Here is a 22768-nt window from a genome sequence, read left to right as displayed (position 1 = left end):
TGTTTGACCTAAAACTAATATTGACACATGACAGATGATCTGCAGCATCTCCTCATGTTACTGCTCCCAAAGGTCAGGAACCAGTACCCAGCAGAACCTGGTACTTTGCTCTCTGTGGGTGTAACTCTGATCTTCTGTGTGTGTGGCTGTGTGTGTGTGTGGCTGTGTGTGTGTGTGGCTGTGTGCGTGTGTACTTGTCTTTCTGTAGTTATGAGGGCCAATTTTGTTTAAATACCATAACTGTGAGGTCATTTTGACCGGTCCTCACAAATTCAAGAGTTAAGACTTGGGTTTAGTGTTAGAATCAGCTCTTTACTTATCTTACACACTCCCTGTGTGTGTGTGTGTGTGTGTGTGTGTGTGTGTGTGTGTGTGTGTGTGTGTGTGTGTGTGTGTGTGTGTGTGTGTGTGTGTGTGTGTGTGTGTGTGTGTGTGTGTGTGTGTGTGTGTGTGTGTGTTGTAAGAACTGTTTTTGTTTCTGAGTTCAACATGTTCCAAACTGAATCTCTTAAATCAGGAGGTTGTTGTTTAACAACAACAGGAAGTCAAATGCAGAGACACAGTGAGGTCACATGACATCAGTGACACAAAGGTCGAGGCTGCGGAGCAATTCAAGCGTGTAACAGAACTGTTACATGTGTGATGTAACCGATGATGTAACGTGACACTTTGCATGTGACTGGAGGGAGCCTGGGGTCTCCTCTCGTCAGCACATCAACAAACATCAGCATCTCGTCTCTGTACCAAACGTTGCCATGGTTACAGGATGTCTGACCATGTGACCCCCCCCCCCCCCCCCCCCGCAGCCCCCAACCTGATGTCTCACCGATTCGTGACGGTGCGTCGTGGCAGCCCGGCGGCACGCAGCGGTCAGATTCAGCCTGGAGATCAGCTGGACGCGGTGGAGACTCGACCGGTCGCTGGTCTGCAACATCGAGACCTCGCACAGATCCTGAGGAGAGCGGGAAACACGCTGAGACTGAGCATCACGCCACGACACCGTGTGTGACACACACACACACACACACACACACACACACACATACACACACACACACACACACACACACACACACACACACACACACACACACACTAGTCAAACTGTTACTGCACGTGTGATCACACTTGACCATTTTTGCACCAAAACAGTCACATGTCACAGGACGCAGGTGTAACTCCTCCTCCTCTCCTCCTCAGAGTCGTCCCCTCTGTCAGAGGGAGCGAACTTGGACATTGACGGACGACTCATAAAAGGATCCAGAGGGAGGTCAAAGGTCAGTCTCACAGTACAAGCGTAGTAGTATGCACGGGCAGTACTGCAGTACCAGTAGTACTCACAGTATCAGCACTCGTAGTATCAGTACTCGTGGTATCAGTACATGTCACCTCTGTCTCTGTCCCTCAGGATGAGTCTCAGTTCTACAGCGTGGATCTGGAACGAGGTCCAACAGGATTTGGTTTCTCTCTGAGGGGGGGCAGTGAGTACAACATGGGACTGTATGTACTGGGACTGATGGAGGGGGGGCCGGCCCAGCGCAGCAACAAGATACAGGTATGTAAAGACCATCAGTGACTGTATATAAAGATGATCAGTGACTGTATATAAAGACCATCAGTGACTGTATATAAAGATGATCAGTGACTGTATATAAAGATGATCAGTGACTGTATATAAAGATGATCAGTGACTGTATATAAAGATGATCAGTGACTGTATATAAAGATGATCAGTGACTGTATATAAAGATGATCAGTGACTGTATATAAAGAGGATCAGTGACTGTATATAAAGATGATCAGTGACTGTATATAAAGAGGATCAGTGACTGTATATAAAGATGAGCAGTAACTGTATATATAGAGGATCAGTGTATATATAATGTGTGCAGGTGTCTGATCAGCTGGTGGAGATAAACGGAGACAGCACGTCAGGTATGACTCACAGTCAGGCCGTGGAACAGATCAGACGAGGAGGACATCGAATCCATCTCATCCTCAAGAAAGGAAACGGATACGTTCCTGATTACGGTGAGATGTTCATGAGACGTCAGAGGAATCGGGAGTTTGTGTTTGACTCTGACTTTACTTTGTGTTTCTACTTTCTCGTTTCCTTCTTCCTGTCCTCCTGCTGTGCTCTTCCTCCTCCTCCTCCTCCTCCTCCTCCTCCTCCACCTCTTGATCTTTCTTCTGCTCCTCTTCCTCCTCGGCCTCCTCCTCCTCCTCTTCATCTTTCTTCTATTTATCTTTCTTCTTCTTCTCCTCTTCCTCCTCCTCCTCCTCCTCCTCCGCCTCTTGATCTTTCTTCTGCTCCTCTTCCTCCTCGGCCTCCTCCTCCTCCTCTTCATCTTTCTTCTATTTATCTTTCTTCTTCTTCTCCTCTTCCTCCTCCTCCTCCTCCTCCTCCGCCTCTTGATCTTTCTTCTGCTCCTCTTCCTCCTCGGCCTCCTCCTCCTCCTCTTCATCTTTCTTCTATTTATCTTTCTTCTTCTTCTCCTCTTCCTCCTCCTCCTCCTCCTCAGTGGAGCTGTCCAGTCTCTCTCTCTGTATGACGAACTCTAAACAGGGTGAACCCTGCTTCTACGTGATTGGACGCACTGAAAACTCGCGGTTGGTAACGGACTGTTCTCTTTACTTTCACTTCGTCTTACTCTCATCCCTTCATCTTCATCTTCATCTTCATCTTCATCTTCCTCATGTTGTCATCAGCAGATGTTAGCTGATGGAACTCGTCATTTCCTCGTTTATAACGATGTTGAATGTGTTTAGAACATTAGCTCATGAGTCACATGTTAATATATCATGTTCACATTACATCATAACATTATTATTCAGTTAACATTCATATTATACATTCATATGTTAGTAAATAATCAAATGTATAATATTGTATAAAAACAATGTTAATGTCCAACTACATGTTATTATATATCAACATGTATCGGGTAGTTACATGTTATTAACATGTTGTGTATAAACGATAATCGTGTGGAAGATAAATGTTTTTTTATGAAGAAATTGTTAAATGTCAGTAACTGATGTGATATCGATTATATGTTAGTTTACCATCTTTATTGAATTCAGGTTATTAAATATTAATTTGTTATTAACACGTTAATGATGTTGACTAACAGGTTAGTATCAGTAGTTATTTATATCTGGAATCAAACCTCGTTCATTCACATTAACATGTTTCCATCAGCAGAACACACACATTTACTGAGGGTCCTTGAATGCACCACCACACTGAGCTGGACTCTGTAGCTTCTCTCACAGCGTCGCCTGGTGGACGTCAAAGGAACTGCAGTTAATTTCTGTCTCTTTCTGTTTGTCAGGCCCTGATGAAGGAGCCCTCTCCCCCTCCTCCTCCTCCTCACCCCCAGAGGAGCAGGATGTAGATACGATAACCATGACAACCGCCTCCCTCAGCCAGCAGAGGGGAGGAGCAGGTGTTACAGGAGGAGGAGACGGAGGAGGAGAGAGGGGGAGGAAGAGGAGCGAGGGAGAAACCAAACGAAGAACAAGAGGAGGAGGAGGGTTAGGGCCTCCTGATCTGGACCTGGACCTGGTTGAAGAGGAGGCACGGGTGGAGGAGAGGAATAAGAAAGAGGAGGAGGAGGAGAGAGAGGAGAGGAGGAGAAAGAGGGAGGAAGTGGAGGAGAGGAGGAGAAAGAGGGAGAGGGAAGAGGAGATGAGGAGAAGGAAGGAGGAAGAGATGAAGAGAAGGAGGGAGGAAGAGGAGGAGATGAGGAGAAGTAAGGAGGATGAGATGAGGAGAAGGAGGGAGGAAGAGGAGGGGAGGAGGAGAAAGAGGGAGGAAGAGGAGGAGATTAGGAGAAAGAGGGAGGAAGAGATGAGGAGGAGGAGGGAGGTAGAGGAGGAGATGATTAGAAGGAGAAGAAGTCAGACTGTCAGGCAGAAGAAGCGAGACGACCAGAGGGAGCAGGGGAGGAGGAGCCGGAGTTTACCCAGGGACAGAGCTCAATCCTTGACCTCGTGGCTGCCAGAGGAGGAGGTGGAGGTGAGGAGGTCTGGAGAAGGAGCGAGGGAGAGGAAGAGGAGGGAGAGAGAGGAGGAGCAGGAGGTCAGGGAGGAGAAAGATGACAGCATCACCCGCCATGCAAGGCATTCTGGGAGCTCAGGTGCAGCTCAACGAGCGTCGTTTTCCTTTCTCATGCCGATTGACGACAACGAGTTCCAGCGTCATTCTGACAGCGAATCAGCAGGCAGCTTCTCAGAGGTCAGCCAATCAGCAGCCAGCATCGCCACGGCGGGATGGAGGGAGCATTCTTTTTGGACGAGAGACGAGTTGTCGTGGCAACAGGGGGACGCCCCGGGCCCCTGGCTGAAGCCCAGCCCAAAAAAACTGACACAGGTTCTGACTGGCAGTCGGCTCAGGAGGCGGGAACTAGTGGACGGGCTGTCTCTCTGATTGGCCAGCAGGGAAGACGAGCTCTTTTCTTCTCTTTTTTTTATTGGCTACTTATAAGGGCTTTCTTTGATTGGCATGCTGAGAGAAACCCCACCTCTTCCTGCGTCCTATTGGATGATAACAGACAACTCTAAATCTGATTGGAAGATGAGACCAGGACTTTTTTTCCCATTGGCTCGGTGGGTTTTGAGGCGTCCGATTGGCCAGTGACGTGACGGCTGCATACAGAGCCGCCAGTTTTACTTTACCCATCATCCCTCAGGGCGTCCTGAGACCTGTTATCAGCTCTCTTTGGGATTCACTCAGACCTTTTGGCATCATGAAGCCGGTACATCACCATGGTAACTGAGGTAGATCGCCACGGTAACAGAGTCATCGTTTCTACGGGATCCTGACGGGGACAAAAATACCGAGTCTCTGATGAAGTGAAGAGACGTTCAAATAAGAACAAATCGGATTAATCTAAAAACTCAAAATTTATTCGAAGAAGTTTGATAGATTTTGACTTTTTTAGTTGAGACGCTTCAGGTAAAAACACGTAAGAGACAAATATTTGACGTTGGTGATAATCTGGAGACGTTTGAAAGTTACAGAAACTGACGTGATGACATCACAGACCAGCTGCTGCTCGCCGCTCTGACCTAAGGAAACGCAGCTGCGCTGGTTTTATCATCGACCAATCACCTCAAAGATCCCAACATCATCACCTGACACGTCCCCACCTCTCAAGACTGACCACGCCCCAAGAGGCGAAGAAGCTTAGACTCCGCCCATTCTCTCACCTGCACACAGCCGACCAATCACAGTCATCTTCTGTGGTGTTTAATGTTTATCACCGTCCTGGTTCTCATGAGGATCAGTGAGATGCCAAAAGAGACAGACTGAGCTGAAACAGGCTCCTGGTGCACTCATCTTCATCATCATCTTCATCGTCGACTTCATCTTCGTCAGTCTAACTTTTAAATCGTATGCAAACACCTGAACCTGTGGGTCTCGTTGTCTTGGAGACCAAACAGCTGATTCTGATCTGAGCATGTGAAAATCACTGGAATGATTTTTTTATTTTTATAAAGTTCAACATGTAAAGACTCAATATTATTATTATTATTATTATTAGAGATGAAATAGAACAGAGTTGCTCTGATTTGCCTGCTTGCTTGTAAAATAGAAGAAACCTTTATTGTAATGATGTAACAGAGCCATACACACATACACACACACACACAGATGTCAGGTCCAGCTGCGGTCCTGTTGGCTTTTAATAAACATAACATCGCCATGGCAACACGGTCATCAGGATGGGTGACCTGTTTCTCTAGCAACAGCCACGGTGGAGGAGGACGACATCGCCAACATGGCCGACGACCTGCAGCTCTGGATCATAACAAGTGCCTCATTTTGGTTTTTTGGCCTTCATCATATAAAGTGTCACCCTACCCCCCCCCATCCCCCGTGTCCTCACTGGTTTTATATCTGAGACGATTCGTCTTCGTCATGTCTTGTGGACGCGTCCCCGTCTCTGCTTCAGCTCAAGATTATTCTCATCATTATATTTATTCCTCATTTTCTCAACTGATTCACGTTAGAGACTAAATCTTCAGTTTTTAAATCTCTTTGTGCTGCAGCTGATGAATCTGTTCATCTTCAGCAGATGAATCAGTAATAATCAATAAATAAAAATCGATGATTAGTTTTAGTGTTTTGTATGAGAGACACATGAAGTAACCGTCACATCCTGTTGACGCGTCTTTTCTCTGTTCATCAGATTTGTCCGGAGCTGATTCTCGTCTTTAATCTGAAGAAAAATTCTGTTTCCAACGATTTTTGTTTCGGACGAAAAAACATCATTGATCAGTTTCTTCTCTGTTTCTGTTTTCAGATTTAAAACACACATTGTTCTCCTCTTCATTCAGCAGACTTTTATTCTGAAGGTTTTATCCTGTATCATTCATAAGTTGTGTCGTCTTCTTCGTAGACTGAATCTGTAATGACACAGTCTGGTCTGCGGGGGGCGTGATTGGTGTCACCAGCTTGTCCCGCCCTTACCGCTGTCGCCTAGCAACACAGTGAGAACGAGGACAGCCCCTTGTTTCTTTAACATGTGACCCGTCAGCTGTTGAGTTGAAGCTTGATACTTTTTGTGTGAACCTCTGACTTTTTGTTCTCGCCACTTGCAGTCGTGATTATGTCCCTGAAGCCCAGTGAACCCTGGGATATGTTGTCCTGAGCAGGACGTGACCTGACACATCTGAAGGATCCTTATCGACGGGGCGATTCTGAATGAGACGGATTTATAGAAACATTTGATTCAGAAAAACACGATGAACATGATTTTTATTCTGATTCACGAAGAGATAAAAACATAAAATCTTGTTTGATCAGATTTAATTTGTCTCATTAACGTCTCATTCTCATATTTAAACGTTTAATGATCGATGTCAAACTGAGAAGTTTCATGTTTAAATTTTCACTTTGAATTCAAAGTTGTTCACTTCCTGTTCACTGTGACGCTTCATTAACACAGATGCATGAACCTGTTCCCATGGTAACTGGAGTCATGTGACAGACTCTGGTTGTGTTGTTATGTAAAATGTTCATTTTCTAAATAATTACCTTTGATCAATGCGTCTTTTTATTCATCACACACACACATACACACAGACAAATGTCTTCTTCCTCTGCTGCTGGTGTCCCTGTGTCTGTCTGTCCCTACCTGTCTGTCTTCCCCTGTCCGTCCTCACCTGTCTGCCTTCACCTGTCTGTCCTCACCTGTCTGTCCTCACCTGTCTGTGATCACCCGTCTGTCCTCACCCGTCTGTCCTCACCCGTCTGTCCTCACCTCCCTGTCTTCACCTCCCTGTCTTCACCTGTCTGTCCTCACCTGTCTGTCCTCACCTCCCTGTCTTCACCTGTCTGTCCTCACCTGTCTGTCTTCCCCTGTCCGTCCTCACCTGTCTGTCTTCCCCTGTCTGTCCTCACCTGTCTGCCTTCACCTGTCTGTGATCACCCGTCTGTCCTCATCCGTCTGTACTCACCTGTCTGTCCTCACCTCCCTGTCTTCACCTGTCTGTCCTCACCTGTCTGTCCTCATCTGTCTGTCCTCACCTGTCTGTCTTCACCTGTCTGTCCTCACTGGTCTATCCTCACCTGTCTGTCCTCACCTGTCTGTCTCTGAGCTCGTGTGTCATGAAACGATGTAATCAGAGTAAATCAGAGGAAAATGTCAATGCATGTAAACTTTCAATTTTTTTAGTTTGTGTAATTTTGACAATTATAAGACAGAAACTTGTAATTAAGCTCACTGGGTTTTCTGCCTCCAGCTGCACTGAATATTATTATATTATTTATTATATATAAATGTTTCTAGGTGACTTTTCGATCAGTGCTAATTATGAATCTAATCTGAAAAGATCTAAAACACATGAACAGAAAGACGAGAGGAAAAAACAGATTTAATTTACTTCTGTCAGAACTGAAACAACAGGTCTGTCCAATCATTCAGATCAATCAACTTATTCAAAGTATAGATTATTTGTAATGACAATCCGTAATAACATTACATATAATAACTTTACAGAGAATAAAATAACCTAAATGACTTTTAACAGAAAATAAAATAACTTTATTGAAACGAAGAGGAGCTGCAGGAACAAACAAGTTCATGTGTTTGGTTGTTATCAGTCGATACACACATCAGACTGTAATGACAACAATCAGTCAGCAGGGGTCGTCTTCACCTGCGATCTGTAAAAGCTCGTGTGTGTATTTTTACACACTCACCTGGTTCATGTTCAGGATGTGACGTTTCTTATTATTCATGTAAACACAACAGGTCTGATCATGTGACTGAAGGTGGGAACCAGAGCTGGAGATGTCACCATGGTAACTGTGGTGATGATGAAGATGATGATGATAATGATGATGATGATGATGATGAGACCCTGTAGACCCCTCAGGACAAACTTTACCATTACAGCTGCTCAGACTCTGAGAACAGATGAACCAGAGCACTGAGTGTGTCCACAGGCCCGAGAGGTCAGGGGCCCGAGAGGTCAGGGGCCCGAGAGGTCAGGGGCCCGAGAGGTCAGGGGCCCGAGAGGTCAGGGGCCCGAGAGGTCAGGGGACTGTTAATATTTTTTGTAAAACTATCACAGAGGGACAAGCGTCTTTTTCCATCTCGGGCTTGTCCTCGTTCATAAGTGGACGCGTTGAGGGCCGTTTAGACGTCTGTGTCCAGGGGCCCGTTGCCTCAGATCCATCTTTGTGCGTCGCTGTTTGTGGTGTGGACCAGAGTGAGTTCAAGCTGAGGTGTCAGTTGAAAGTTTTTGCACGAACCAACCGTTTACTCTGTGTGTGTGTGTGTGTGTGTGTGTGTGTGTGTGTGTGTGTGTGTGTGTGTGTGTGTGTGTGGTCAGCTCTAACGACAGAGCGGATGCCCTCGCGTGTACAGTTCAGTACATGTGTTTGTTGTGGTTGTTAATCTCATACATGGCAGACAGAGAGAGAGAGGGTGGTAGAGCGAGGTATACAGTCTCTGGCCACTAACCGTCTCCTGTTCATCTCCCTTTTCCTTTCTTGTCTTTTTTCTCTGGGTCCGGAAAACCAAAGACCTCCTGCATTGCACAACATCGGCCTCCAGCAGGCGCCTGCAGGGCCCTGAGGTGGGGGGGTGTTTTCATGGTGATTCCAGACTGAGGCTGTTGACGCTGCTCTGTCACTGCCAGAAAGTCCCTCAGTAGAGTTTATACCTCTAAAGGCCCGACAGTTACCTATGAAACCACATTTAAATTCACTCCATCAGTCAAATCAATCAATCACATGTAATTTGTTCAGCCCATATAACCACAGTTTGTGTCATAGATCTTAACAAGGGGCCACATCCTCTGTTCTTCACCTCAGCAACAGAGAGGAAAACAACACAGAAACCTCAAAGCCACATGTGAGAGAGCCGTCTCCCAGGACAGACAGATGACACTTCAGTTTGGTCCATGTCCCATCTGCTTACATGGAGGAGGCAGCGTTTATGACCTCTACTGCAGCCAGCAACCAGGAGGCATTCAAGATGCTTTGGCTTCACTTTTGGAAGCTGTGATGTCGTCCATTTTTATTTCTTTAAAGAGTTAAACATGTCCCAAAACGTCTGTCCAGTTTTAAAGAAGCACAAGATACAAGTTTTTCATGAGAAACATTTTATTTAAACCTGTAAAATATAAAGAGACTTGAAATGAAGTGAGATTCTGTTCTATTGTCAGGATGTTTGTGTTGTAATCTTCTCTGAGATAAAGAAAACTTCATTAAAACATTAGCTCAGGTTCAGCAGCCTTGAGAAGGATGATTGACACGAGCCCTCCGCAGGGGGAGGGACCAGCCTGGACAACTCAGGCTCTGATTGGCCGCCTCTCCTCTTGTTCTTATTGGTCACTTTGCGGTTCCTGGTTTGGATTCTGTCTTTCTTCATCGTCAGAGGCCTGTTGACCTGAAACACACAGGAGGAGTCAGCCTGAAGTACTGTGTGTACTCTGTACTACAGTCTGTAGGACCTGATGTACTCTGTAGTGCATTCGTAGTACAGTGTGTAGTACCTGCTGTAGTTTGTGGTACAGTGTTTAGTACCTGGTGTAGTTTTTAGTACAGTGTGTACTACCTGGTGCAGTTTGTAGTACAGTGTGTTGTACCTGGTGCAGTTTTTAGTACAGTGTGTAGTACCTGGTGTAGTTTGTAGTACAGTGTGTAGTACCTGGTGTAGTTTTTAGTACAGTGTGTACTACCTGGTGCAGTTTGTAGTACAGTGTGTAGTTTGTAGTACAGTGTGTAGTACCTGGTGTAGTTTTTAGTACAGTGTGTACTACCTGGTGCAGTTTGTAGTACAGTGTGTAGTACCTGGTGCAGTTTGTAGTACAGTGTGTAGTACCTGGTGTAGTTTTTAGTACAGTGTGTACTACCTGGTGCAGTTTGTAGTACAGTGTGTAGTTTGTAGTACAGTGTGTAGTACCTGGTGCAGTTTGTAGTACAGTGTGTAGTACCTGCTGTAGTTTGTGGTACAGTGTTTAGTACCTGGTGCAGTTTGTAGTACAGTGTGTAGTACCTGGTGTAGTTTGTGGTACAGTGTGTAGTTTGTGGTACAGTTTGTAGTACCTGGTGCAGTTTGTAGTACAGTCCACAGGCGTTACACACTGGTTGTCCTGCAGAGTTTCTCCTCCACAGTGTCGTAGTTTCTGTGTCACAGTTCACACACTGACTTTCTCTTCGCTGAGTCACCGACTGAAAACACAAAAACTCATTTATTCAAACATCACAATCACATCTCTGAAAACTGTTAGCTTAGCTTAGCGTGTGTGTGTGTGTGTGTGTGTGTGTGTGTGTGTGTGTGTGTGTGTGTGTGTGTAGTACACTTCTTCTCTTTGGGCTCAGCAGGGGTCTGTTGCTGACTTCCTGTTGGCTGCTGCAGGTGTTACATAGGTGACGACCAGTGGCGTCTCTTCTCCACAGGGGGGCACTGTTGGTCTCACAGCTCACACACTCACGCTGTTCTAAACACACACACACACACACACACACACACACACACACATGAGTCATTCTCCCAAACAACAGACAGGTGGCGCTCAGGTGGATCTCTCACCTGGCTGCGGCCATGACAGACTGACAGGTGACACCCAATCAGCAGAGGGGGAGGAGTAACTGCTCCATCCAGGTGTTGAGGAGAGGTAGGTGGGGGGCGTGGTCAGAGGAGAGTGACCATATGAGGACGGGAAAAATGGGGGTGGGATATAAGCAGAGCTCAGTGATTGACAGCCTGAATCGTCCAACCAGACACAGGGACTGGCATTGTGGGTCATGATTAGTGATAGGAGGAGGACGTATGAAGGGGCGGGGCTAACCTGCAATGAAAAAACTGATTATTTGAAAGTATTTTATATACAGTCACTGATCATCTTCATATACAGTCACTGATCATCTTTATATACAGTCACTGATCATCTTTATATACAGTCACTGATCATCTTTATATACAGTCACTGATCATCTTTATATAGTCACTGATCATCTTTATATACAGTCACATCATAATCATATGATATAATCCGTTAATAGATTAGATGTGAACAATCTGATTCAGTCAGAACTTTGTTCACTATCTCTACTTCATTCATAAAATAAAAACCTCTTTTTAAATCTCTTTAGGAAGTTTAAAACAAAAGTCAGACAAACATTTTACAAACCTGATGATGATGATGATGATGATGATGATGGTGATGATGATGGTGATAGAGGATGAGGAGCTGCTCAGAGTCACAGTCACTGTTGGTCTGAGAATGAGGACGAGTAGGAGGAGGAAGAAGAGGAGGAGGAGAAGGAGGAGGAGGAGGAGGAGGAGGAGGAGGAGGGGGAGAGGGAGGAAGTGTGGGAGGAGACAGACTTTGGTTCCTCCTCAGAATTTAACAAGTGGAACGATGTGAACTGATTAAGTTGATTCTATTATACTGTTTTTACATGAAGCCTCATTATAGTGACCAAAGTTATAACGATTAGCAGTATTATCAGGGGATGTGTGTGTGTGTGTGTGTGTGTGTGTGTGTGTGTGTGTGTGTGTGTGTCTGCTTGTCTCCGTCCCTCTTCACATGTCACATGCATCATGTTACGTCCCGTGTTGTGTGTAGCAGATGAACTACTTGTGCCCAAAATGTTGTTTTTAAATGTGTTTAAATTCTTGTCTCCATATTCGGAGGAGCAGGGGGTGGAGCCTGACTGACAGCTCAAGAACACGCCCACCGACACCTGCCACCTGCACTCATTGGACGGTACTAGCTGTCAATCACACTGTGGTACCCCCCACCCCCTCAAGACTTTAAACTAGAGACTGAGACATAAACTCCTGAATGTTTCCTGACGTTATAAAGTGAGAAGTGGAGTCACTTTCTATAGACTTCTATAGAAACTACCAGAGGAGTCGCCCCCTGCTGGTCACTACACAGAAGACAGATTTGAGTCCCCTCCACATTAGCTTCACTTTCTAGACCCTGAGTCTACGTTCATTCAGTTTTAAGGATTCACACACGTCACACGGTTTTTCACACATTGAGGCGGAGACAATATTCTAGACACATAACTGACAAACAGGAAGAAACCTCCGACGTTACATCTATTGATTAGCAAACTTTATTTACAGTTGTGAATCTGAACAGATGACAATAAAGACGACATCTGTGAAACTGGCAACAAATAAATAAAATCATCAGGCGAATAAAATATGATCAACCGACCATGTTTGTTAGTTCAGAGGCAGGTGGCGTGTCCCTGCAGCAATGCGGGGTCTACCACGCTGTTCTGCAGGGGCAAGTCCACTGAGAAGTCGGTAGGCGGGGCCTGTAGGCGCTGGCGGGGGGGGCGGCCCCCCCTCTGAGGGATGGGCAGCTCGGAGTGGTGAGCAGGAAGAGGGGAGGAGAAGAAGTATGGATGGAGGAGAGCCTGCAGAGAGGATGAGACTGGATCAATACAACAATTAATCAAGAAAGAAGCAAAGTGAGGGGAGGTTCACAGGGGGGCTGGAGCCCTAATCTGCCCTCTAGTGGACAAATGTTTTAATGTTTGTTGTTGTTCTACACTGACTAACTACAAGTACGGCTGCAACCTGAGCTGAGTTGATTAGTCGATTATTTGATCTACTTTGATATTAGTTTGATAATCAACCATCTGTTTTATTTATTTCTGAAATATCAGTCACTCTATTCTTCATACAAGAGATGTTTAAAGAAAAGAGACGGAGAAAAAGAGGTGGAGAGATCCTGACTTTTGGTTTCCAGTAAAGATCCTACATTTCCCATGATGCAGTTCAACAGTGGACCTTCATTAATGTCCATATCAGACCACTAGGGGTCAATTCACAGAAACAGAAGGTAAAGGGGACCTCTGGTAGAACCCTGAGGAACTCCACCCTCTAGGTCTCCCCACACACCTGGAGGCTCACGCTCTGTGTCCTACCTGTCGGGCCGAGCAGCGCTGTTTGGACGGATACACCAGGAACTTGTAGAGCAGGTCGATGGCCTGAGGGGACGTGTCAGGGACAATCTCCTCCAATGGGATGGCTGGATTCTCCTTGAAGGTGATTTTATTATAATCTGGTAACTCAACGATTTCCTGCAGAGACACAAAGAGCAGGAAGGTTTACGCTGCGTGATTCTGTCTGATCGCTCACTAACACTGTATCTAAAATTAAAAACAAAGGCAAAGGGGCAGGTGCTGTCTTACGGGCCAGCTGTCCTGCGTTGGCGTGCCCAGCACTCTGAGGACGCAGCACAGCTGTTCGATGTCGTTCTCTCCAGGAAACAGAGGAGACGAGTTCAGCAGCTCCCCGAAAATACAACCGACCGCCCTGAAACACACGTTACACACATTCACACAACTGGGCCCCGACTTTCTCAGCTGTTTGCCTTCACAATGAGAACTCAACATAGTTTTCTCACCAAAGATCGACTCCCTCGTCGTACTTTCTGGCTCCGTACAGCAGCTCAGGAGCTCTGTACCACCTGAACACACACACACGCACGCACGCACGCACACGCACACACACACACGCACACACAGCTTTATTCAGTGTTTTTACGCACGTTTTTGTATTGAATCAGGAGGAGGAGGAGGAGGAGGAGGAGGAGGAGGAGACCTCTGAGGAGAATTCAGCTCCAGATAAAAACCTCCTGAACCATCAACACTGAACGGATCATAACCAGAAGAAGCTGACTGCAATGAAGACTACAACTCCCATCATCCCTCACTTGAAGTTTGTGAGCGCTACCTGGTGGCCACCTGGTGGCTGTACAGTCTTTCTCCTTCCTCACTGAAGAGTCGGGCGAGACCGAAGTCTGCGATCTTCAGGTGACCTGAGGAGCTGATGAGGAGGTTCGCTGGCTTCAGGTCCTACACACACACACACACACACACACACACACACACACACACACGCACACACACACACACACACACAGACACACAATCAGGGCTTTTATTCTGAAGGGCTACATGTCTGAGACACAGCTGCAGAGCACAGTTCTCACCCGGTGCATGATGTTGTTGTGATGCAGGAAGGCGACGCCCTTCAGCAGCATCATCATGTAACCTTTGACCTGCGCCGGGGTCAGAGGTCTCAGGGAGTTCCTGATGACCTCAGACAGGTCAGAGAGCATGAAGTCAAACACCAGGACGAAGCCGGTACCGTGAGGGAAGACGTCCTTCAGCTTCACCACCTGATGAAGAGGAGGAGGACGAAGAGTGACTGTACATTTAACCTCTGACCTCTGACCTGACCTCTGACCTGACCCTCCTCTGGTACTCACATGCTGGTTGTCCTCAATCTCCTGCAGAGCCTTGATCTCCCTCAGAGCCTGGTTAGGGATCCCGTCCTCCAGCCTCCTCAGAGCCACTTTCTTCAGAGCCACTGTCTCTCCTGTCTGACACACACACACACACACACGCACACACACACACACACACACACACACACACACACACACACACACGCACACACACACACGCACACGCACACACACACAAGTTTCTGGACATTTTCCCTCTGTATTCTCACATGAACTCACTCTGACGTTTCCAGAGTTTTTATTCGGGGCTGGCAGAACAAAATATCCAGAGCAACGCACTTTGTCTCCTCCTCTTCTTCACAGCTGATCTCAGGTCTGTTTCACACACTGACTTCTTTACACCTGAATCACAGCGTCTGACGTCTGTGGTCGTGTGTCTAAACTGCTTGATTTTAAATAAAGGTTTGTCTGTTTTCTATTTTCTAACCTGCTGACGACTTTCTCAATCAAACCATTCCCTCCCAGGAGAGTTGTCCTGTCGAGCCCAGTTACCTCGACGTGTTTGGCCTTGAACACGATGCCGTGGGCTCCTTCTCCGACCCGACCCAGGAGGATGTACTGCTCCATGGCCTCTGCTCCACTGACCCAGGGACTGGTCACCTTCAGTGAGATTCTGCTGGAGTCACCGGAGGAAGTTCAGTGATTCTCAGACCTGATGACGACATGGTGTGTTCCCACAGTGTGTGTTTGTGTGTCTGTGTGAGTCTCTGCTGGAGTTTCCTGTTGGAGCAGAAACAGAAAAACAGATCAACATGAACTCTGTTCACAAATATGTTCATTTATTCATTCTTCTCTTCCAGACTCGTGACACAAACATTGACTGAACTTTAATTCAAACAGTTCAAATAGAACCGAGCTGAGCTTCGAATCGGCTCAAACAACAACGACCCGGAACAAACGAGTCAAACACAAATCAGCTTTAAAGAAGAAAACATGACGGAGCCAGCTCGCGTTACCTTGGTAACCGACTGGCGAGGCTAACGCTAACGAAGATAAAACTTTAAACTCAAGCAGCGCAACGTGGAGAAAACAGGAAGTAAACATTGGAAATAAAACTTTAGCAGAACTCACACTCGCTCTCGCGCAGGACGATTTATTTAAAAGACGTTTTATGTCAAAGTAGCTAACGTTAGCTACAGAGCAGCTAGCAGTCCGCCATGTTTGTTTACAGTGACGTCATGACAGCACCAGCTACAGATCCGGAGCAGATAGAACAGACTCATGTAGAACAGACTCATGTAGAACAGACTCGTGTAGAACAGACTCATGTAGAACAGACTCATGTAGAACAGTCACCTATAGAACAGACTCATGTAGAACAGTCACCTATAGAACAGACTCATGTAGAACAGACTCATGTAGAACAGACTCGTGTAGAACAGACTCATGTAGAACAGTCACCTATAGAACAGACTCATGTAGAACAGACTCGTGTAGAACAGTCACCTATAGAACAGACTCATGTAGAACAGACTCATGTAGAACAGACTCGTGTAGAACAGACTCATGTAGAACAGACTCATGTAGAACAGACTCATGTAGAACAGACTCGTGTAGAACAGTCACCTATAGGACAGACTCATGTAGAACAGACTCATGTAGAACAGACTTGTGTAGAACCGTCACTTATAGAACAGACTCATGTAGAACAGTCACCTATAGAATAAACTCATATAGAACAGACTCGCCTATAGAACAGACTCATATAGAAGCAACTCGCCTATGGAACATTAACCTATAGAACATACTCATGTAGAACAGTCACCTGTAGAGCAGACTCACCTATAGAACAGACTGATGTAGAACAGTCACTTATAGAACAGACTCATGTAGAACAGTCACCTATAGAGCAGACTCATGTAGAACAGTCACTTATAGAGCAGACTCATGTAGAACAGTCACCTATAGAGCAGACTCATGTAGAACTGTCACCTGTAGAGCAGACTCATGTAGAACAGTCACTTATAGAGCAGACTCATGTAGAACAGTCACCTATAGAGCAGACTCATGTAGAACAGTCACATGTAGAACAGACTCATGTAGAACTGTCACCTATAGAGCAGACTCATGTAGAACAGTCACCTATAGAGCAGACTCATGTAGAACAGTCACATGTAGAACAGACTCATGTAGAACTGTCACCTGTAGAGCAGACTCACCTATAGAACAGACTGATGTAGAACAGTCACTTATAGAACAGACTCATGTAGAACAGTCACCTATAGAGCAGACTCATGTAGAACAGTCACCTATAGAGCAGACTCATGTAGAACAGTCACTTATAGAACAGACTCATGTAGAACAGTCACCTATAGAACAGACTCATGTAGAACAGTCACTTATAGAACAGACTCATGTAGAACAGTCACCTATAGAACAGACTCATGTAGAACAGTCACATGTAGAACAGACTCATGTAGAACAGTCACCTATAGAACAGACTCATGTAGAACAGTCACCTATAGAACAGACTCATGTAGAACAGACTCATGTAGAACAGACTCGTGTAGTACAGTCACCTATAGGACAGACTCATGTAGAACAGACTCATGTAGAACAGACTTGTGTAGAACCGTCACTTATAGAACAGACTCATGTAGAACAGTCACTTATAGACCAGACTCATGTAGAACAGTCACCTATAGAGCAGACTCATGTAGAACAGTCACTTATAGAACAGACTCATGTAGAACAGTCACCTATAGAACAGACTCATGTAGAACAGACTCATGTAGAACAGACTCGTGTAGAACAGTCACCTATAGGACAGACTCATGTAGAACAGACTCATGTAGAACAGACTTGTGTAGAACCGTCACTTATAGAACAGACTCATGTAGAACAGTCACTTATAGACCAGACTCATATAGAACAGACTCGCCTATAGAACAGACTCATATAGAAGCAACTCGCCTATGGAACATTAACCTATAGAACATACTCATGTAGAACAGTCACCTGTAGAGCAGACTCACCTATAGAACAGACTGATGTAGAACAGTCACTTATAGAACAGACTCATGTAGAACAGTCACCTATAGAGCAGACTCATGTAGAACAGTCACCTATAGAGCAGACTCATGTAGAACAGTCACATGTAGAACAGACTCATGTAGAACTGTCACCTATAGAGCAGACTCATGTAGAACAGTCACCTATAGAGCAGACTCATGTAGAACAGTCACATGTAGAACAGACTCATGTAGAACTGTCACCTATAGAGCAGACTCATGTAGAACAGTCACTTATAGAACAGACTCATGTAGAACAGACTCATGTAGAACAGTCACATGTAGAACAGACTCATGTAGAACTGTCACCTATAGAGCAGACTCATGTAGAACAGTCACCTATAGAGCAGACTCATGTAGAACAGTCACTTATAGAACAGACTCATGTAGAACAGTCACCTATAGAGCAGACTCATGTAGAACAGTCACTTATAGAACAGACTCATGTAGAACAGTCACCTATAGAGCAGACTCGTGTAGAACAGACTCATGTAGAACAGTCACCTATAGAACAGACTCATGTAGAACAGACTCATGTAGAACAGTCACATGTAGAACAGACTCATGTAGAACAGTCACCTATAGAGCAGACTCATGTAGAACAGTCACCTATAGAGCAGACTCATGTAGAACAGTCACATGTAGAACAGACTCATGTAGAACTGTCACCTATAGAACAGACTGATGTAGAACAGTCACCTATAGAGCAGACTCATGTAGAACAGTCACCTATAGAGCAGACTCATGTAGAACAGTCAGTTATAGAACAGACTCATGTAGAACAGTCACCTATAGAGCAGACTCATGTAGAACAGTCACTTATAGAACAGACTCATGTAGAACAGTCACCTATAGAGCAGACTCATGTAGAACAGTCACCTATAGGACAGACTCATGTAGAACTGTCACCTATAGAACAGACTCATGTAGAACAGTCACATGTAGGACAGACTCATGTAGAACTGTCACCTATAGAACAGACTCATGTAGAACTGTCACCTATAGAACAGACTGATGTAGAACAGTCACTTATAGAACAGACTCATGTAGAACAGTCACCTATAGAACAGACTCATGTAGAACAGTCAGCTATAGAACAGACTGATGTAGAACAGTCACTTATAGAACAGACTCATGTAGAACAGTCACCTATAGAGCAGACTCATGTAGAACAGTCAGCTATAGAACAGACTCATGTAGAACAGACTCATGTAGAACAGACTCATGTAGAACTGTCACCTATAGAACAGACTGATGTAGAACAGTCACTTATAGAACAGACTCATGTAGAACAGTCACATGTAGAACAGACTCATGTAGAACAGTCACATGTAGAACAGACTCATGTAGAACTGTCACCTATAGAACAGACTCATGTAGAACAGTCACCTATAGAGCAGACTCATGTAGAACAGTCAGCTATAGAACAGACTCATGTAGAACAGACTCATGTAGAACAGACTCATGTAGAACAGTCACCTATAGGACAGACTCATGTAGAACTGTCACCTATAGAACAGACTCATGTAGAACAGTCACATGTAGAACACAGACTCACCTGTAGAAGAACAGTTTCATTGGAAGCGTCTGTTCTATATACTCTAGCTCTGTGGCTCCAACAGGTGCTCACTGCTTTTACTTTACATTTCAAATATACTTTGAAATAGTACTTCCTGCGGTCACATGAAGTACTTCCGGTGCAGTACAGAGTGTTTACATCTGCTTTCGGTCCGTTAACGGGAGCGCGTGTGTCGGTACCGAGTCAGAAACGTTACCGGTGACCGCAGCCGGAGGTTGACAGGTTCACAGCCGCCGGACACGTCTTCACCACCGGGAGTGTTTAATGAGGAAGCGGTGACGATGTCTCTGCCCGCTAATGCTAATGCTAATGCTAATGCTGATGCTAATGCTGATGCTAACGTGGAGCAGAAGGTGCTTCAGTATGAAAACTTCATAAACGATGTTCTGAAGAGAGATTTACAGTAAGAAAAATAATAAGAATATATTGATCTTGTAGCGCTGATAACACTCATTCATTAATCTAATACTGTACATATATAACTGTTTGTCAGCAACAAACACTGATACTCAGATGTTTATGTATCTGTATAATAACAATAATGCATAAATAATGTAATAACGTGTAATATTTGTTGTGCAGGAAGGTGTTGGAGCAGAGAGACGAGGTTTATGAGAAGATCAGTCAATATCTGCAGCTGAAGAACACAATACACACTCTGCAGGTACACACACACACACACACACACACACACACTGTCAACAGATTTGTATTTTTTATCAAGAAGAAGAAACGTCTCTTCAGATAAAGTCAGTAAAAATAATCTTACCGTTTTAAAGCAGAAGAAAAAAATCAAGAATAAACAAAAGTCAATGTGGAATTCTGTTTATATTGATTATTGTTATATATGAATGTTCAGACTGGACGAATCAGAACGCGCAGATTTTTAAAGTTTATCTTCATCAATGAATTAAAAGATGTTTTGCTGATAATTTGATTAACTGAAGAATCCACTGACTATTTCTGCTCTAATGTTTAGACTGAATGTTGTTTACATGTTATATGTGAGCGTCACATGTCAGAGGCGTGTTCACATGCTGCTGAGTCAGAGTGGTTTGACCATGATGTCGCCGTGTGTCCCTGCAGGAGGTGGGATCTCAGCGGCTGAAGACAGACGTTGATCTTGGCTGTAACTTCTTCGTCCAGGCTGAAGTGTGAGCTCCTCATCAATCACTCTGATCAACAGCTGATTGATCACAAACCACAGAACCGATCACTGTGAACTCACCAAGACGACACAGGGATCAATTCCTGTGTCTCAGTTCAGGGGGCGGGACCTTCAGAGGATGGAGACGGGGAAGATGTCTGGTTTATGTCACTTCCTGTTTGCGTCACAAGCTTGTCCCGCCCTCATCGTTGCGTCGTTAGCTATGTTGAGCCGCCTCCCACGCTGCGCCGTCTGCATAAAGTTTGTGAGCTAAGATCGTTAATGTCCATTCATCAGTCAAATTTCGCAGCCGCAGTGAAGATGGTGGCGAGAAGTTCTCGACAACAGAGAGCAGGCGGTCGTCGTTACTGTCCATGTTGAGCTGCTGGATACTGTCGACACTACCACAAGGGGGCGTCACATACCTTCAGAGCTATTGGCTGCTGTAAATCATAATCCACGATACACGCAAATATGAGGAATCAAACATGATGTCTTTCACTTTCAGAAAAACAAAACGTCTTTAATGTGTGTCTCTGACAGGGAGGACTCGTCCAGAATCTTTGTGGCGATTGGTTACGGGTTCTTTGTGGAGATGACTCACGACGAGGCTCTGCGATTCATCGAAAAGAAGACGAATCAGCTCACAGCGTCAGTTCATCATCGGTCATGTGAAATCACCTCAAACGCCAAATGAAACATGTCGTTCTTAGTTTTCATGAGGTTTTATTTCTGCAGATCTTTTCATTTCATTACTGTCAAACTGAGTTTGAACAAATGTAAAGAACTTAAAGATATAAACAGATCATGTCACAGAATATTTGTGTTAGCTCAATGCTAGCTATGTCCATTGTTGTGGGTGTTAGATGCTAAACATGCTAACATTATGTGTTTCAGTTTCACGGAGCAGCTCACCAAAGACTCCGCCAAAATAAAAGCCAACATCCGCATGGTGCTGGAGGTACAGTCACTGTGACAACTCATCTCTGATCAGTTTCTTGATAGAACTTTTTTATGATTATCGATTATCAATTATGACTCAGACCTGCATCTACCAGTTAATTACTTTATTGATAAACCATAATTTTACTTAACTGACATTTTAGTCTCATTGAACTACAACAAACATTAATAAAATTATTAGTTGACGTTAATTCCTAATATCTTAAATTATATTTTAATATTGTCATGGTGACAGATTTTATTGAGGATATCTGTGAGTTCCCCTCCAGCTCTGCAGCCGGTGCCTTGCTCAGTGGCAATGCTGAGACCACATTTTGAAACTCTGAGCCTCCCTGCTAAATATTTGCTCAGTATTGATCATAATAATGATCAGTCATTGAAGAATCATCAAATTTGAAGCAGACATTAGATGTAGACTGTGTCTTGTTTTATGTGAGGAATCTGATTGGTTCTTGTTCTTCCTCGTCCTCAGGGTCTGCGGGAGCTGCAGGGACTGACTGACCTGCCAGAGAGTAGAAGAAGAGAAGTTTTCTAGACGTGTGGATAAACTGCTGTATGTTCGGAGGATGGACAGTTCAGGACGGACTTTTAAAGACTCGACCTGATCTCTGCTCAGCTCAAGGATTCAACATGGACGTTCAATAAATCACATCAGCAGTTTGTTCTGATATTAATGAGGGGAGGTGGGATCAAATCGTCATCGGAGGACATTTTAACGCTGGTGAATCTGTGACAGACGTGGACTCTGCAGGACTCGGACAGAAGTGAAGCCTCTGGACTGCAACCACATGAGCGGAGGCTGTTGCTGATGTCCACATACTTTTGTAAATGTTTGCGTAAACAGTTGTTCGGCAGATGTGATTCGTAGAAAAATAAGATGCTGACTGTTGAATTCAGGAGCAATAAAGTCACACTGATTAAAACGTGAACCATCAGAGATGCTCAGTCAACAACACAGAGCCTGTTGCCGTGGAAACTGGTTGATAAATAGAAGCAGTGGCGTAAAGAAACAGAGCGATGGTGATTCTTGAAATAGACACAGCGTCAACACACAGGAAGTCACTGTTCTCTCAGGATTTAAAAACCAACCGATCAGATGAAGCATGAGAATAATCAGCTTAATGAAAATAATCATTAGCTGCACTAAATGAAACAGTGAATCAGCTCCTGCATTAATGCATCAACAATAATCTGATGACACAGTCACCTGCTAATAAGTGTTTCTGTTTAAAGCTGAAGACTTTTACTTTGAAGATCAAAAGATGA

General features: G+C 44.8%; 4 protein-coding genes across 5 annotated transcripts in view; 3 read left to right on the top strand and 1 right to left on the bottom strand.

The window, feature by feature from the left end:
• The window catches only part of magixa (MAGI family member, X-linked a), a 22637-nt gene extending 19163 nt beyond the window's left edge, over positions 1-3474 (top strand). The window contains exons 17-22 of one of the 2 annotated variants that reach the window (XM_034589947.1): positions 807-1001; positions 1201-1277; positions 1409-1555; positions 1893-2031; positions 2523-2610; positions 3336-3474. In XM_034589947.1, the coding sequence (XP_034445838.1) occupies positions 807-1001; positions 1201-1277; positions 1409-1555; positions 1893-2031; positions 2523-2610; positions 3336-3342 (653 nt within the window). In that variant the 3' untranslated portion in view covers positions 3343-3474. The other variant, XM_034589948.1, reaches the window with a different exon arrangement.
• Positions 3475-3745: 271 nt separating this feature from the next.
• LOC117765106 (vicilin-like seed storage protein At2g18540) lies at positions 3746-4828 on the top strand. The gene has a single exon (XM_034591373.1). The coding sequence runs from the start codon at positions 3746-3748 to the stop codon at positions 4430-4432; it is 687 nt and encodes a 228-aa protein (XP_034447264.1). The 3' UTR covers positions 4433-4828.
• Positions 4829-12294: 7466 nt separating this feature from the next.
• cdk20 (cyclin-dependent kinase 20) lies at positions 12295-16011 on the bottom strand. The gene is made up of 9 exons (XM_034589968.1): positions 15874-16011; positions 15295-15522; positions 14764-14877; positions 14485-14673; positions 14226-14347; positions 13897-13959; positions 13682-13805; positions 13415-13570; positions 12295-12901 (listed from the first exon to the last, which is right to left on the bottom strand). Exons 2-9 carry the CDS (start codon positions 15367-15369, stop codon positions 12710-12712), a joined length of 1035 nt encoding a protein of 344 aa, XP_034445859.1. The 5' UTR covers positions 15370-15522; positions 15874-16011; the 3' UTR covers positions 12295-12709.
• Positions 16012-19491: 3480 nt separating this feature from the next.
• uxt (ubiquitously-expressed, prefoldin-like chaperone) lies at positions 19492-22734 on the top strand. The gene is made up of 6 exons (XM_034589971.1): positions 19492-19795; positions 19975-20056; positions 20479-20546; positions 21083-21190; positions 21437-21500; positions 21975-22734. Exons 1-6 carry the CDS (start codon positions 19674-19676, stop codon positions 22035-22037), a joined length of 507 nt encoding a protein of 168 aa, XP_034445862.1. The 5' UTR covers positions 19492-19673; the 3' UTR covers positions 22038-22734.
• Positions 22735-22768: the final 34 nt, after the last annotated feature.

This window comes from Hippoglossus hippoglossus, chromosome 7 (assembly GCF_009819705.1).
Source record: "Hippoglossus hippoglossus isolate fHipHip1 chromosome 7, fHipHip1.pri, whole genome shotgun sequence".
NCBI classification, from domain to species: Eukaryota; Metazoa; Chordata; class Actinopteri; order Pleuronectiformes; family Pleuronectidae; genus Hippoglossus; species Hippoglossus hippoglossus.
Note: the sequence above shows the minus strand (reverse complement) of the source record. Positions and strands in the feature narration are given on the sequence as shown.